This window comes from Xyrauchen texanus, chromosome 6 (genome assembly GCF_025860055.1).
Source record: "Xyrauchen texanus isolate HMW12.3.18 chromosome 6, RBS_HiC_50CHRs, whole genome shotgun sequence".
In the NCBI taxonomy this organism is placed as follows: domain Eukaryota; kingdom Metazoa; phylum Chordata; class Actinopteri; order Cypriniformes; family Catostomidae; genus Xyrauchen; species Xyrauchen texanus.
In genome coordinates, this window is record NC_068281.1 from 8,639,134 (window position 1) to 8,657,355 (window position 18,222).

At 39.0% G+C, this 18,222-nt stretch overlaps 1 protein-coding gene across 2 annotated transcripts in view; it reads right to left on the minus strand.

Annotated features, from left to right (window-relative positions):
• The window catches only part of LOC127645512 (calmodulin-regulated spectrin-associated protein 2-like), a 49,144-nt gene continuing 30,922 nt past the window's right edge, over window positions 1–18,222 (minus strand). For both annotated transcript variants that reach the window (XM_052129155.1, XM_052129156.1), the window contains 12 exons: window positions 14,189–14,279; window positions 14,013–14,097; window positions 13,837–13,862; window positions 11,977–12,046; window positions 11,531–11,767; window positions 9,045–10,899; window positions 8,139–8,275; window positions 5,916–6,136; window positions 5,525–5,621; window positions 3,845–3,957; window positions 2,968–3,086; window positions 1–1,779 (listed from right to left, as the gene is read on the minus strand). In XM_052129155.1, coding sequence (XP_051985115.1) covers window positions 1,483–1,779; window positions 2,968–3,086; window positions 3,845–3,957; window positions 5,525–5,621; window positions 5,916–6,136; window positions 8,139–8,275; window positions 9,045–10,899; window positions 11,531–11,767; window positions 11,977–12,046; window positions 13,837–13,862; window positions 14,013–14,097; window positions 14,189–14,279 — 3,348 coding nt within the window. In that variant the 3' untranslated portion in view covers window positions 1–1,482. The remainder of the gene's footprint in view (window positions 1,780–2,967; window positions 3,087–3,844; window positions 3,958–5,524; window positions 5,622–5,915; window positions 6,137–8,138; window positions 8,276–9,044; window positions 10,900–11,530; window positions 11,768–11,976; window positions 12,047–13,836; window positions 13,863–14,012; window positions 14,098–14,188; window positions 14,280–18,222) is intronic.

Here is an 18,222-nt window from a genome sequence, read left to right on the forward strand (position 1 = left end):
TGTTAAAATGCTTTATTTGTGGTCAGGACAAGCTGTGCATACAGAAACTGGCTTTCCAAAATGAACCCACTCTGAAAAATATCAACTGCATTACAAAATGTTGTGACTGGTGCAACCACTACTACTCCTCCTACTATTAGTATTTGCAGTTAGTACAGTAGGAAGTATCTTAGCTTATACAAAACATAATAATTGTTGTGTTTAATGTTGTTGACAAGTAATATTGGATCACAACAGTGGAGAGAAAAATCAGTTTTGGATGTAAATCTGTATTTATGTTGAGGTTAGCATTCAAATACAAACAGGCAGAGTATGATGACCCCCCCGTTTTATTTTTTTGACATGATCTGAAAAACCCCCAAAAACGATTAAACAGCGTGTGGAAAAGAACAACTCTCAGAACAGCTTCCTTCTGCTCTCACCACTTTGGCCTTTCTAAGTTTCTATAGAACTGACCCATACTGTTAAACATCTTTTTCATATGAAAAATATCTGCAATATTCAATGGCTTAAAAATATGCTTAGTATGTAAAACTATATCTGTACAGCATCAATAAATCCAAACAATGATATATTTCACTTAGTAAAAATAAAAAATATCTTTAAATTCTTTTGCAACAGAAGACAAAATGTTACAAGACTTTGCATATCAAATGTCCCAGCTCTTTAAAATGCAGTATATGATATTCAAGAATTTTCTCTGTAACATTTGTATGTAAATTTGCTCAACTCAAACATTCAGATAAGCTGAATTGCCTAAAATATATGTTTCAAACATACAGTAGCAGTACCCAGATATTTTGGTTTGAGATACTGCAAGTAATAGCAATATATCTAGGAATGTTTTTTTTTATAATTCTAAGGCAAAAAAAAATTTTTTTGGTGCTCAACTTCATCAGTTGAAGGCCCGATTATTACATTAAGTCACAGATGCAGAGTAGCATGAGTGTTTTCATTTTGTGGACAGAGTCAGTTTGAAAAGTACTCTTACTGTTGCTAATTTTACACACATATTCCTCTGGAGCAGCTGATGTGCAACAAGCATTAATAATCCTATCCAAAATATCAACAAACTTAGACATTACATAAAACAAAGACAGTTTCTGAGGTTCCAGTATATTAAATGCTTATTCATCTTCATGACCTTCTTTAACTTATTGAGTGAAACATTAGTCGTAAAATGTAGTGTGTCCCCATTATTGGTTTACACTTGCATTTCCGGAACCGCGCTGGAAGCATAGCATAAAAAGTCACGACAAGACAAGCACAAGACCACAAAAGTGTAACATTTGAAATACAATTTTTGTAGAAGCAATCAGTGCTGCAAAAACACACAAGGAATAATGTGTGTATTGTTAAACACGGGTGCTCAAATTTGCCACATATATACATCAAAAATAACCCGCAATGTGTTTTCATTACATTCTGGTTGTGCATCACATGGTCCGATAGGCACAGCCAGTGAGGTGAGAATTCTGCCCTTTATTTGAGGATCTTTTTGGGCGTGCTCTGTTTCTTGTTTTGCCAAAGGTGGCTGTAGATGGTGATGGCGTCCACACTCGCAGACATGGTCTTGGCGGGGATCTTGCTGAACTGTTTCTTATCAGAGCTGTATTTATAGAGGTTCTCAATCATTTTGGTTGTGATAGTCTTGGGACCTATGCCAGCCAGCTTATTGATCTCCTCCGCCTCTGGGTAATATGTGTACAGAGAGCGAAACTGGCAGCCAGAGTCCCGGAACAGAATGAGGAAGTTGTTGGCTTCTGTTTTCTCCATTTCCTGTAGAAATGAGACAAATACTTAAAATATAAGAAAGATTCCCTTTTAGGTTATAACAGGATCAATTATTTTAAAAGAACGAGGGCACAAGGAGGACATGTTCTTTCATCGACAGAAAGAAAAAGGAAATTCTGGGTTCACTACAAATTAGCTCAATCAAAAGCTTTTTTGACATGATTACCACAAAACTAATTTCAACTTGTCTCTTCTTTTTCATTAAAAAAAAGACAAAAATCTGGATTACAATGAGGCACTTAAAATGGAAGTAAATGGGACCAATCCGTAAACATTAAAATACTCAGTTGCAAATATATAAACAAGATGTCAAAAATAATATATGTGTGTAAAGGGATCAATGGAAAGGAGTAGGCGAGAACCGGCTTGACAATATAAATAATAGTTTAATGGTAAACTTAAAAGACAACATAAACACACATGACGGACATGTCCGCTAACGATCTCTCTCTCTGTCGCACGGTCCCCTACAGTCAGCCTTTAACCCTCACGGAGGCATAATTAGCCTAATACGGGACCGGGTGCGTAGGATCACGACCCGGCCCCGCCCTCCGCTCTGCCACAATGTGTTATCACAGTTTTAGTGTGACAGAATCGCTTAATAAACTTTTCTATGTAAAGTTATATCCAATTTTCCAACTTTGTTTCCATGACGACGCAATTCCTTAAAACGACACTTCAGCTCAAATAATACACAAGTTTTAACAGAGGTTCCCCTAGGATTTCACCTGCTATGGGGGTGGGGATGGTTGGTTAGGTGGACTGTCCTCGGGGCTTAAGCCCCCCCCCCTTTGTGACCCTACTGCTTCATAGAATGACAAAATGCTTTGTCACTTAAACAAAAAAATTTGCTTTGTGTAGTAACATCTAAATGAATTTGTTTTGTTCAATTCAAAAATATGATTTATATAATATAACTGAATTAACCTGACAACATTGGGTTACACCAACAAATGCAATTTCTAAGGGTTAGATTAAGAAAAAAAGAATTTACATTAATATGTAAAAACTTTGTAAAGTGTAGTATTGCATAGTCCATTTCTATGCTACTTTGAACAGTTATTTCAATGTGCATTGAAATTGAAGACACTACCTCAGTACAATTTAATTTGAAATGGAAATGCGATTGACCTCTGCAAAGAAAACCACACATTTCAGATATCTTCTTCTTACCTCCAAGATCTTGTTTTTCTGTCCCTCATTAACTCGGCCTGCGAGGCAGCAATGAGCCAGTGCATTCTGGATGATATATTTATTTGATTTAGCACTGGGCTCTTTGTATAGCTTTGGCCCTGGAGAGAAAGATACAAAAGAATCAGAGGCAACTCTTAATATTTACAGCCTCCTCGTTCCAAACCAATGCAACTTTTATCATCCTTGAAACAAAAGATTGAGGAATGAGAGGATCGTGATTGACACTTAAGCTCCAAAATCACATAAAAGTTTTCCATATCACTTTAGCAATACATTTGAATTTGGCACGTATACGAGCACGTATTCATTTACATTAGCACAGTGCAATGAATGGACCTGACAGGCTGACACCACATAAGGCAAAAAAGCTGGACGATAAGAAATCACAGACATAGTTTTTTTCTGTTCTTTCATCATAGCGGCACATTTAAATGTGAGAACAGGGCAGTCCTCTGGGTCCCTCTTACAATATTTTAGACCTGGACAATTTGTATCTCTTTTCCTCAGTTTGCTTGTCAGATAAAAAACTAAACAAAAACAAATCACAGGGTCAGATAACTGTTCTTACATTGCAATTGAAATCACATTTTGCCATTCCTAAAAAGAATCATCCCAGAAACTCGTCAAAGACTATACAAGAATTTGGCAAATGTTAATTTAGGACCCTGCTCCAAAGTATTAGAACCTCGTGACCAAGACAGATCCAAATAAGGAGAGACGTACATCCTACTACATGAGCAAGAAAACTCTCTCTAAAATATATAAGTTGTTCCAAATTCAGCCATTTTATTCCAATGCAGTCTGAACACTTTTCTTCCTGAGTGATTTTCATGATGCAGTATATGGCATACTATACCTGTATATTCTGTGTTGGAAGCCGCAGACGATGTTGTTGATTCTAGTTCCCAGTTCTCCCCATTACCACTTACTGATGGACATGGTGACAAACAGCCCTCTGCAGATTCTGGCCTGATAATAAACACACACACAAGGGACTGATTTAGCAGTTGGAACTGTTTTCTATAGAAAAAAGACTCAAATCCTGACAAAAATACAATAAAGAGTGTAATAATTCCACAAAGTAATGTTGTGAAGCTAAAAGCTGGAAAATCACAAAAGCAGAGCATGGATAAAGCAGCACAGATATTTTCAATACATCATGTCCTAACTAGGTGTGAAATAAAGTGATTTTTATGTCCTCACTGCGAGTGAAAGTGCTACACAACACCACAAACACAGAAATGAGGTCATATTTGATGTTTAAGATATAGTTATATGGAGCAGGACTTGTGGACCAATGAGATTTCACTGTGGGCGGGGCTTGTGAGGCACAACCAAAAAAGAAACCAAGCGACGGACTAAATGTCTTGTTGCTCATTGCTTGTGCCAGTTGTGGCTGGTTAGGATATGATGTTACACAAAGTCTTATAAACAATATGTGAAACTCTAAAGCTTATTCATGTAATGGTCTATATGATGAGCCATTTTCAATTTATGTGATGATATTTAATTTTTTAAATACTGAAAAAAAGAATACAACATTAATATATGAACACAATCAAGTAAACAAAGGCATGATGTATAACATTAGGCTGTTTAACATAAATCATTAAATTCGTTTTTAAAGATAATTGTATTACAATTTGCATTTGTGCGAGACCCCACGTCCTTCTGTGAGGACATTGTGTTTTGGTTTTGCTATACGGAATGCATAATTTATATTTATTTAAACCAACTGATCTCAGTTCAGAAGACAGTACTGTCAGAAAAGGGTTAAACTTTCAACATACGGAGTCATGTGACAAAACAACATGGTGCCGATCATAGCAGAGTTTATCTTTGGGAGAAACGTCAACAAAACTACATCTGGTAAGAAACCTAATTAAGTTTTAACAATGAAATCTGTTTGAGTCAGAAGATTATAGTCTCTAGTTTCATCAAATAAGCCATTTTTAAAAGTTTGAGCAATTTAGCACATGCTGTTACACACAATAACCACTATAGTGGACAATAGCGCTAGAATTTTCATTAGAAATCCTATATTTACTGTGTATTTTCACACTGAGAAATGTTTTTGCTGTCGGAGACTTTATATGAAGTTAGGATGTTGGGTCACGTTTGGGATATTAAAATAACTAATGAGCTGATTAACTCTTAAACTGATGTTCAAGCAAATTAGTTTGACCTGCACCTAAACTGAAATGTCAGCCATCAGCCATGTGAGGTAATGACATGAATTTGATGCTCTCTGAAAACTGACCTTCCCTTTCTCCCTTTAGGGGAGCTAAGAAAGAAACACAGATTGCCAGGTGACAGTCTGCTGCCTCTGAGCAGCCAGCACAGAGAAAAGACAGAGATGTCATAGACAGAATAGGGCAGAGGGTTATGGATAAGACTGGTTTCACAGCAATAGATTTGGGTCAGAATTGATTAATATTAGAGCACATATGTAATAATGATGACTAAAGCTTTGTTTTTTCTGAACAAACTCGCACATGAAAGGAAAAAGTGGGATGAAAAGGAGAAATTGTCTCACCTGGATGTCCTCTTATCAGATTGGACACTCTCATTGTCTGCCAAGTTAAGGGAGGCGAGTGACAAGCTGGACACAGAGTATCCACGCTGTCGTGACCCTGGATTAGAAGCCAAGAAACAATAAGAAACTTTTTGGAAAACAGAAAATTGTGTGTTAACTACAAGCACTGTGACTAGATTGCACATAATAATCTTTGGTCCAAAACTAATTTGCACATACCCTGTTAAACTTTACACAAAGCCTTCCTTGGAAAATCAAATTTTAAGGATTATCTGAATGTTGGTCAGAATATTGCTTGAATTTGCATTTCTAAGCATTATTCAAAGGTGTTCAGAGATGTAACTATGTAATCAGTAGATTTGAAGTGATGTCACCTTGGCTTTCAGTATACCTGTGACTGTCCGTGCTGGAGGTTTTGGAGACTCCATAATGTCTCTGTTCATAGATTTGGGGCGTGGCTTTTTTTGTTTGACACTTGAAGAGCGGGGCCTAATGACACTGTCCATGTCTTCCATAAGTTTGAGCTGCTTCCTCCTCATATACTCATTTTTTATAAAGTCCCGTCTAGCCTTCTCCTCCTCTTTCTTCTGACGTTCCTCTTCTGCTTGTAGTCTGTTTAAGTAAAGAGAACACATGTATGTTTAACAACATTTCCTTTAAACCACTTTACATTAAGTTGACATATAAAATTAATGTATGAGCTTCAGGGCCATAACTGCAATATACATTGAGGGGGACAAGTCCCCCCAATAATCAGATATGGCCAAATTGTCCCCCCCAATAATTGATATCCTCATTGCTGTTCTGCTGCAGTGTGTTATGTGCTGCTGTATAATTGTTATTTAGATGTTGCAGAAATAACATAAAGGTTTAAAAAAGTTACATTTTTAGCATGCACAGTAGTCTTACATGCTCGCCAATGTCGTTTGAGATAGCCAATCAAATCGATGAAGGCAGGACACAAGTTTAAGACGCTAAGCGGGAACCTCTTAGATAATTCCAGTGCCACGCATCAGTAAGCAGTTCAGGTTAAGTGTTTGTGTCATGTAAGATGTAAGTAATTAACTAAATATGCTAAATTTGACCATTGTTTTATTATTAAAATGTTCTCCATTTAAAACTATTCTCCATTTTTAATTGAAAATATGTCATGTACAGTACGTGATTCATATGTCATTAATAACTGTGAATGTGAAAACATTAACAGAGCCGTTTTCAGCATATCGGGATAAAGTTAAAAGTAAATGTTTGTATATTATAAAGGAATTGAATGAATGCGGTTATCTGGAAAGCTTTTCAACGAACTTCACATTGTCTGAGAAAATGATTGATAAAACACAAAGTAGAGCGTTATCACCCTCAGATTACAACTAGAACATTAGACCTGTGATTTGAGGCTTCCGTTGTGTTTTTAGGTTGTGACAGTGTAAAATATTTTTAGTTCAAATAGTATTAGGTAATAACTAACAATCGTTTTCTAAATAATTTCTATGTCTTTAAGTAATTCTGAATTGTGTACAGCACCTCCTAAGAGTCTTCTTTTAAAAGAGACCATTTTATTTTGAGTATGTCCTCGTCAGGTTTGTGCTAAAAAAAAAAAGTAGTTCACCTAAAAATGGAAAATGTACTTTTACTCAATCATTTATTCACCCTTATGTTGTTCAAAACTCATATGCTGTTACTTTTGGAACTTAAAAATAGATATTTTAAGCAGCTCTATTCCATAGAATAACAGTTTATAGTGAGCAGGAGCTGTCATGCTTCGTAAAGGACAAACACTATACATTTTTATTAAAGGTTCATTATAAAGACATCATAACAGCAGTCCATATGACTTGTGCACATTATTCCAAGCTTTCTGGGGCCATAGTAAGGCTTAGTGTTGTCTGGACTAATTTTATGGTATTTTAATGATGATGATTAATGATGGTGATTAATGATTTTGGTAAATGGTCTGCACTTTTTTTTTTAACCTTAGATGTTACCAAAGCGCTTTACACTGTGTCCCAATCACCCATTCACACTCATACACCAATGATGGCAGAGCTGCCATGTAAGGCACTAGCCTGCCATTAGGAGCAACTTGGGGGGTTCAGTGTCTTGCCCAAGGACACTTCAGCATGTGCAGTCGTATGGCCGGGAATCGAACCGCCAACCCTGCGATTAGCAGCTGACCCGCTCTATCACCTGAGCCACAGCCGCCCATTTTGGTCACATTTAAAAAAACTTGAATGCATTTAAAGCCTTTATTCAGAAAATTATTGCATTTACCAAATTTACTATTTCAAAGAAACATGGTCACCAGAGACCCCCACACCCCCAAAATGGTTTGGTCCCCCCAAATGTCCAAGACATGGTTTTAGCATTGACCAGCTTTAAATGCAGCACTTTCCATCAGTATATCTAATCAGCTAACTTAAGTCCATTTCTTGCATAGTGTCTTCATGATCACAGTGCACAGCAAAACCAGTCATTCTCTCATTTTCTATTGTAAACATCACAGCGTATGTGTTATCTGAGTATGTGAAATGTGATTTGTAAGGTCTTCTATTATGGCTTGTCAAGTTTTCTTTTTCTCTGATTGTGAGGTGTTGGGTTTGTGGTGTTTTTATACTTTGCCGCTTCTTTCTTTTGTTCCATCTCAGCCTCCTGTTGCTGTTTCTTGTTCTGCATCTCTCTCTCTCTCCGCAACCTTTTATTCATCAGAGCTGCTTTCTTCTGTGCAATATCCTCCTCGCCCTTTAGGTCATCCTGAGTCACAGCACACACAAATACACTCATTCAAAATGAAACAGAACATCATACTTAATTGAGATATAATTGTCTTATTTTTAAACACAAATGTTCCATCTCAAAAGAGCTTTTGCTTGACATAAATTAGATATTAAGATGACAAAATAATTGCAAAGACACGTGTTGAGGCCCCAGCATTGAGCCTCATTGTCACAACCATTCTCTAATTTAAGTACTCTAATTTAAATTCAACCTTTGAACCTGTTTTTCTTAAATGAGCACTATGCATAAACAACATCTAGATTAAATAACTTTAAATAATGAGAGAATTTTCTTTTTGGGTCAAATATTTCTTTAACAATGCCATGCATCCAAAGCACCAGCCAATGTGAAAACCAATGCATTGAGTTGCACCAGCAAGATTTAGCATAGGTGAGACAAACAGTTTCATTGTTGCCCACAGCAGGCTAAGGCACAAAGGAAAATCAAACTGCAACATAGCAGTGTGATTTCACTATTCAAATATTTAAAGCTGAACGAGAACATGATTAACGGAATACTTGTGCACTAGTTTACATTCATTAGGTTACAATATATTCTAATCACTTTAGAAAATAATATTTGCAGTTCATTTAAAAATATCTATGTAGTGACAAATACATTTTTGAATGTACGTATAGTACAAATATTGCTTTTAGAAGTTTCAGTTTTTAAGCAACTTATCTCTATACAGTACATATGAATGCAAGTGCTCTCCATAATTTCGACATGAACATCTAAGTCTCACCCTGTAGAAGAAGCCACAGCACATCTGCTGGTCTAGTCCAGTCTCTGTTTCTTTGCTGCTCTCCAGGTAATGTCCATCCAGAGGCTTCAGAACAGAGAGTGGAACCTCAACGAGATACTTCTTCTCTTGTGACTCTGCTTCATTTGTGTTTCTGCTGGCCGCCAAATGTTCTGCTGTTGTCTGAGGCAAAACCTCAGATTCCGGCACATTTATGATTTTGTCTTTCTCATGTCTCATGTCTCCTCGTACCTCTGTCTTTTTTCCTTGCTTCTCTTTTTCCTGATCAGATGGCAGATCAGCAGCTGTTTTGTTCTGAGTGCTTGTGTCTGAGGATGGCATGTCTTTGGACTCTTGCTTTTGTGGCTTCTCTTTAGTTGTTTGGAACTCACTTGAAGGTCCATCATCATGTCCCAGATAGGCAAAAGAGCTTGTCTGAGTTTGGCTTGGCAAGACTCGTCTAAGTCGAGGCAGGCTGTCCACCGACTGCTGGGTGTTGAGCATGCGGCTGAAGGGGGTGACATTTAGTTCATTGGGCCTCGGCGTTCTTGGTGTCCTTACGTGGAAGGAAGCGGACTTCCTTTTTATGACCGATGGTGAATGTTGCATTATGTGCGGGGATGTAGACGACATGATGGGAGAGAGTGACCCCAGAGAGCCACGGCCCACCACACTGCTGCTACGCATCTGTTTCCGTGGTGATGGATCTGGCGGAGAGATGACCCAACTCTGCTGATCACGCATATGCATGATGTGTTCTTGCTGCTGGGCTAATCGCTGCATCTCTGTTTGCAGGAAGCTCAAAGATGTGTTCAGACGCTCAATGGATCGAGTGTAATCCGCTAGGTCTACCTCCAAGCTGGCTTCCTCCAAGCTGGCTTCCTCCAGGGGTGATTTTGGAGGTGCACCGTCTGGTCTACACCTTTCCATTGTAGAACTGGAGTAAACTGAATTAGATGGTGTCTTTTGGGGTTGAGGACCACTGGTCCTCTTTTCCTGACCATCTGGGCCGTTGTTGTACCCTACTGGTGACACAACTCCTTTACGTCTGACCACGTTGAGGAAGGCTGTCCTGCCCATGCGCTGCCTGTGATGTGTGAAATCCGCTTCTACCTTCTTCTTCTGGGCCTCAATGGCTCTGCGTTTCTCCTCCAACTTCATCCTCAGCTGCACCATCTCTGACGCCAACAGGTGCGAGGGGTCACAGGGTGACATGAGCCCAGCGGGGCTTCGTGCATCCGGAGTAACACAGTGTGCTGTACCAGTTGCTCCCACATTTGTGGCATTCAGCTCGCTGCTTTCAGGCGTATTACTACCACTTCCACTACTGCGGCCATCGCCGTGGATCAGTTTACGGAACTTCTGCTCAGCAAAGCTGGTCATACGCACTGCAGAACCCAATGAGGAGGCCATACTGGTGTTCATAGACTGCATTCCCAAAAGGTTTGGGCATGCACTGCCGCCATTCTCCAGAAGTGGACAGGAACAAGCCTCATAGTCTTGGTCTATGTCAGAGTAATCCTTCAAGGATGAATCCTCATCTTGTACATCTTGAATGTCTTCAGTGCGGACGTGGATTCCAGTATCCATGTCAGTGGAGGTGGAATTCAGGTCAGCATCATCTACTCTGGCCTTGGAGAGGGAGTCCTCGGAATCTTTCGGGTCAGCAACAGCGGGGTTGGGAGATGTTGGGTTGTGCAAGAAAAAGGCACTGTCCCCAGATGGGTGCTGCAGACTGCTGTGGGGTCGCTCTGAGTCGTGGATAATCTTCAGGGCTTCTTCTATACTAGGGGTGCTAGGCTGAGGGCAAGGGTCATAGGTAGGGTTGGGTTTATCTGCCAACACACCATTTGAGTACCTGAAACATGAAATAGACTTTCAGTTACAATGATCCCTCAAGGTTTGGAAATTTGGATGAAATACATTAAAAAAAAAACATGATATATGTTTTACCATTTCACTTTCTTCCACAAGAAAGACACTTCACAATACCATTTTTGATTTTTTTGGTACTTTTTATTTTTTTATTATAATTATTATTATTAAAGTACCATTTATTACAACAAATGGTTATGACTGAATATATTTACCTAAACACTGACATACAATATCAACAAACCGTGTCAGTAATTGATTTAAGTCTCACAAGCCTTAAGTACACAAAACACAGTAGTTCACATTTCATTTAGATTCAGACTGACTGAAGTTGGCTTGTGGTTCAGTGAGTGAGTCAGATGTTAATTCAGGAACCGCTTTGACTGATTTAGTGAGTGAGGGAGTCATTAGACTAATTCAAACTAACAACTCTTGAGTTCAAAATTTATGAATCTATTGACCTATTCATTTTATATTTACATTGAGCTATGGTGCTCAAGTGGGCAATGCACATTACATTTTCTCACCATTTTCTGTTCTCTATTGCCCATCATTAAAAGCGAAAAAAAAAAAGTGAAAAAATAAATAAATGAATAAAAACACTAAAGATGTACCCAGAGTAGTTTCCCTGGCAATGTCTGTTGGATTCCTCATCATCTTCCTTATGTATTCTGCTGTGGTTGTTTCCATTAACTGGCTGGAATGTGAGGTTCCTCCGCATAGCTCTGGCCGTGTGGTGAACTTTAAAACCCAAACCTTCAGTGCTCGCAGATCGACTCAGCCGACAACCTGAAGATGGCCTTGTGTTGTCATCAAGAGGAATCTCATATGATATCCCATGAGCTGAAGATCTGTGGTGAAGAAAATTAGTTATTCATCTGGAGCATGAAAAGCATTGAAACTTGAGTGGAAATTTAAATGTAAGTTCATCTAGTGGTCATTATCTTACTGGAAGAAATATTCAGGTAAAAATATATTTAAAAACAGCCTTATTTTCTCATTTTCACATAACACCTGATCTGACAGTGAAGGAGAAAGAGATTTAGTAAAGAACACAAACCGTTTCTCTTTTGGCCATGTACCCACACACCCATCCACATCCGACATGGAGGATGATTGCCTGATATGTGCTGTGAAAGGAATAAAACACCAGTTTACCTTTACTAAAAGCTCTTAATAACACATGTAATATATTTATAAGGGTCTTCAATTCTCTTGAGGTTTTATGGAAAAGTGGCTTTTCTTTTAAAACTGGCACCCCCTCCTTTTTAGCATTTACTAGAAAATGACATACTCAGATTAAATGCCTGTAATTCTTACCTAATTTTGGTCTCTTTTAAAGAAGAGACTTGGGAGATTATTGTGCAAGTGAACAGTTAAGTTAGTTAAAAAAAAGTATAGAAGTTTCAATATGATAGAAAATTATAGAAAATTATTAGAAAATTTTGTGGCACCCACAAAATTATAGAAAATTAAAGTTGTGTCCCAAATTTGAAGAAAATAAATGATGAAATGGTATACATATATCGCGTATTAACTAGGCGCAGTACCAAAAGTGGCCACAAGATCAAGATTAAGATTCAACTTTATTGTCATTGTGCAGAGTACAGGAACATAGCCAGTGAAATGCAGTTGTTTTCGCATATCCCAACTAAGTTGGGGTCAGAGCGCATGAAACAGCGCCCCTGGAGAAGATAGGGTCAAGGGCCTTGCCCAACAGTGGTCTCTTGGTGGTGCTGGGGCTTGAACCACTGGCCTTTCAGTCAGTAATCCAGAGCCTTAACTGCTAAGCCAGAACAGAGCAGCACCATTCCATAACGCACTGGCGCAGCATGTGCATATTACCTTTTGCCTTTTGTGATTCACAGAGCTATCGCACGTCTTCAAGTGGCTTTGAATAAAATGCACAAGTCATATGAACTACAACAATGGTGTTTTTATGGTTCTTTTATGTAATTTTTGGAGCTTGACAAGAACAAACATGACTAACACATAGTATCGGATTTGGATCGGGCTTGTCGGACCGATACCCGATCCATCTAAAATCGTCAGTATCCGAGCCGATACCGATCCAGGAATTGTGCATCCCTAATCCAAATGGTGTGGAACTTATTCCAAAGCACTCAAATCTATCCAAAAGTGTTTTTGCATAGATCCATCGAAAGAAGCAGCAAAAGGTTTTATTTCGGCTCCGATCGGTCATCAGAAACAGCAGAAAGTGCAGAGCCATAGTGGTGGCCTTTGGTTCTCTCTTCAAATGAACACTAGGGTGACATTACTGTTTTGGAATGAGCAAGGTCAACGCCTGTAACCACAGAAACATCATAACAATGGCTACATGACCTGCCAATCAAATCTTGACTAGAGATCCATTGGCTGGATCCTTTCACTGAAACAGCCAATGTGCATTTTGGAGAGGCCATGGAGCCTTTGATTTGGTTTGATTGACAGCTCCGGCTCTGAATCACAGAGAGACTCGTGGGTGGGCTCAAACAACATGGAAGTTTCACCAAAATAGCAGAGATCTTGATTCTGATTGATAAAATAAGCTTTATAATCAATATTTTATTGATAATAGACATTATATATTACGCAATAATCCAAAAATGGATGATCTGTATTTTTTTCCTAAATTTTTGCTGTTTAAGATTAAAAGAGTCTATTTTCAATAGTGAACACCATTCCGATGGTATGCTGGAAATGCCTGTGATATGTCAGATTGCATAATAGTGGCCATGTTTCGAAGCTAGAGACTTGTAGCTTTCAAACGATACAAGGTTTGTCAATATTAAAGTTGGATTTGAAGGTAATATAGTCCAATAAACATAAAAAAAATGCAAAAAGCAGAAAAACATCCCAAATATGGGACGGTGCCAGTTAAGGGGCTTTTAATAGTGCCAGGCTATATTTTAACTCTTACCTGAGTTGTCATTTTTAGGTTGTGACCTATGGGAGAAAATGTTGTGTTTTAAATAATGTATAACGTCAGACTCTAATAATCTGGTGCACTTTTATATGATAAATTGTCAAAAAAAAAGAAAGAAAAGAAAACCCATGAAAATGTCACTGTTTTATTGTGTTACAACGTTCACAAACCTAGACTGGTCTGGACTGCCTGGTCTGTGGATCAGGTTTTGTTTGGTTATAGGTGCCATTTTATTGGATTGTGATGGGTCGGAAACTACAGAAAGAGAGATATAAACAAACTCAGTGTTAACAAAATGCAAGGCAAATACATCAAACATAATTAGACGAGACAAGACGAACCTCACCTTTGTTAATGACTCTGCGGGGCTGAACAAAAGACGGTTTCACAACTTCACACCACCAGAACAGCTCAGCCATAAACACAAGGTAGTTATTCTGAAAACACACACAGGCACACACTGACATAAATAGGAAGATATGGTATAGAGCAAAGACAAAGTATCCTTGAAAAATCGTCATAGATAAAATTAGGGTAATCTCTCCTGAATTTCAGCTCCAAAGCAACAAAAAAGAATGAATGAAGTCAGCAATGGAAGAGAAGTAAATCTTCTCTTGTAATGTCTTAACAGATCCTTACAGACTATGAAGTGTAAGATCACTGGCTTAAGCCAGTGGCGATTTCTCAGGGCCAGCAAAGCCTTTTCTGCTGGCGTAACATGCCAAATAAATACATATTCTTTCATCCTTTTATTCTCATTGACCCTTTTGCCTCTGTATTTTCAATCGCTTTCCACTCCTAATTCATCTACAAGCGAATAGCAAAAAACAAAAGGTTTATCCAATCAGAATGTTTTCCTTGATGCTTACAAGCAAAGTGTGACAACTTTTTCCACAAATTGCATGCCCAAATCAAAACAGCATGTGAGTCTGAGCTCTACCCTGTCAGGCCTTCAGAATTTCCACAGAATCCCTCAACAGTGCAAACGAATGGGCATCTAAAGTCAGATTGTCAGATTCATGAGCCAATCAGATTGATTTATTTGTTCTTGGTGGGTGTGGTCTTTAGGATATGTCCCAGTCCAGGCCTTCTAGCTGGCTTTAAGTGATGTATGTAATTTTAAAGCGAAGAGCGCAAGAGTCGGCTGTCATCACCATTGAGAAAGAGATCCTTATGGATTTAAAAACCTGAGATGTTCTGCATGATCGTGCATCAACAGGAAAGGAGGACTGATTTTCACTTCAAGTAAATTGGTAAGTGCTTTTTGCATTGTTATAGCAACATCAGGAGTTTTGTTGTTAAGTGTAAATTAGGCTGCATGAGCATTCAGTGTCGGAACAAATTTTGAAAAGTAACCGTGTACCCTGAAGAAACAAAATATATTGCAAGCAAAATTTAAATGGCAAATATTGGAGAGAATTTTCTTGGTATTAGATCTCCTTGGTTTTGGCTTTTCTGCATGGACGTGTTTTTAAAATGTCTGTTGGTATTATTAGTTGACTGCCATGTAATATATGATTTTCTTAATGGCATGAATTGCACTGAAAGCCTAGACTTAAAATGCACAGGCCGCGGCTGCTTTAAGCATCACTGAAAACGTTATAGTTATGTATGTAGTGCATTTTATGAGAAACGCTAGGCACAAAAATATAACTTGTCTTCTTCAGAGCCAAAATGAAGCCTCTTCTCTATGGATGGCTGATTTATATTGAGTAGCATTACTGGCTTTCAGCCAAATGTAAAAGAGCAACAGCAAGACTTCTGACCTGCAACATTTTAATTGTTTACTTACATCTACACAGGGGCGAAAATTTCATCAAAAAGTTGGGGGGGACAATAAATATAACAATTCTCAAGAGCAATTTTTGAAGGGGACACCAAGGGGTTTTTTGTTGTTGCCCCATTTGCATTTGTATTATTTTATTTCTTAAACAATTATTTTAAGAATATATCATTATATTATTTACAATACACATATTTTAATGATATTTTAGGGGGGGAGAACCCTCAGATAGAGGAGATCCCCCCCGAGATTTCCGCCTACGCATCTGACTCCAGTGGTGAAATCCATGTCTTCAGAAGCGTTACTATAGGTTTGGGTGAGACATAGATCAATATTTAAGTCCTTTTGTACCATACATGTCACTTCCATCTTCTTTTCGGCGATTTGCATTTTTCATACATACAGTGAGGAAAATAAGTATTTGAACACCCTGCTATTTTGCAAGTTCTCCCACTTGGAAATCATGGAGGGGTCTGAAATTGTCATCGTAGGTGCATGTCCACTGTGAGAGACATAATCTAAAAAAAAAAAAATCCAAAAATCACAATATATGATTTTGTAACCATTTATTTGTATGATACAGCTGCAAATAAGTATTTGAACACCTGTCTATCAGCTAGAATTCTGACCCTCAAAGACCTGTTAGTCTGCCTTTAAAATGTCCACCTCCACTCCATTTATTATCCTAAATTAGATGCACCTGTTTGAGGTCGTTAGCTGCATAAAGACACCTGTCCACCCCATACAATCAGTAAGAATCCAACTGCTAATATGGCCAAGACCAAAGAGCTGTCCAAAGACACTAGACAAAATTGTACACCTCCACAAGGCTGGAAAGGGCTACGGGAAATTGCCAAGCAGCTTGGTGAAGAAAGGTCCACTGTTGGAGCAATCATTAGAAAATGGAAGAAGCTAAACATGACTGTCAATCTCCCTCAGACTGGGGCTCCATGCAAGATCTCACCTCGTGGGGTCTCAATGATCCTAAGAAAGGTGAGAAATCAGCCCAGAACTACACGGGAGGAGCTGGTCAATGACCTGAAAAGAGCTGGGACCACCGTTTCCAAGGTTACTGTTGGTAATACACTAAGACATCATGGTTTGAAATCATGCATGGCACGGAAGGTTCCCCTGCTTAAACCAGCACATGTCAAGGCCCGTCTTAAGTTTTCCAATGACCATTTGGATGATCCAGAGGAGTCATGGGAGAAAGTCATGTGGTCAGATGAGACCAAAATAGAACTTTTTGGTCATAATTCCACTAACCGTGTTTGGAGGAAGAAGAATGATGAGTACCATCCCAAGAACACCATCCCTACTGTGAAGCATGGGGGTGGTAGCATCATGCTTTGGGGGTGTTTTTCTGCACATGGGACAGGGCGACTGCACTGTATTAAGGAGAGGATGACCGGGCCATGTATTGCGAGATTTTGGGGAACAACCTCCTTCCCTCAGTTAGAGCATTGAAGATGGGTCGAGGCTGGGTCTTCCAACATGACAATGACCCGAAGCACACAGCCAGGTTAACCAAGGAGTGGCTCTGTAAGAAGCATATCAAGGTTCTGGCGTGGCCTAGCCAGTCTCCAGACCTAAACCCAATAGAGAATCTTTGGAGGGAGCTCAAACTCCGTGTTTCTCAGCGACAGCCCAGAAACCTGACTGATCTAAAGAAGATCTGTGTGGAGGAGTGGGCCAAAATCCCTCCTGCAGTGTGTGCAAACCTGGTGAAAAACTACAGGAAACGTTTGACCTCTGTAATTGCAAACAAAGGCTACTGTACCAAATATTAACATTGATTTTCTCAGGTGTTCAAATACTTATTTGCAGCTGTATCATACAAATAAATAGTTAAAAAATCATACATTGTGATTTCTGGATTTTTTTTTTTAGATTATGTCTCTCACAGTGGACATGCACCTACGATGACAATTTCAGACCCCTCCATGATTTCTAAGTGGGAGAACTTGCAAAATAGCAGGGTGTTCAAATACTTATTTTCCTCACTGTATCACCACCCACTGATCAAACGGGGAGATTTATAGGACCTTTATAGGACCCAAAGTTCTGGACACCATTAAAGGTTTTGACGGCTAATCGGCACAGATAACAGATTGCTGGAAATATCGGTTATCGGCAAAGATACACCCCGATAGTTTTTCCCCGTGGTGTCCGGTGCTGGAGTGGCTTGGAAGGGTCCGCTGTCATTTTACAGTATGAGAGCGGCCTCTAGAGGTGAAATAAAAACTATCACTTCACTGATGCCTTGTGGTGTTTGTTTTGACATGTGAGACTACACTCTGCATGGAGCGGAACACCTTAGATGCGGATTTAAAACATCAACAACTACATTTACACTTTAGCAGACGCTTTTATCCAAAGCGACTTACAGTGCACTTATTACAGGGACAATCCCCCCAGAGCAACCTGGAGTTAAGTGCCTTGCTCAAGGACACAATGGTGGTGGCTGTGGGGATCGAACCAGCGACCTCCTGATTAACAGTTATGTGCTTTAGCCCACTACACCACCACCACTCCTCTAAATACTAAAAGGTATGTATACAGTACACTACAGTACACACTGTCATATCGAATATTAG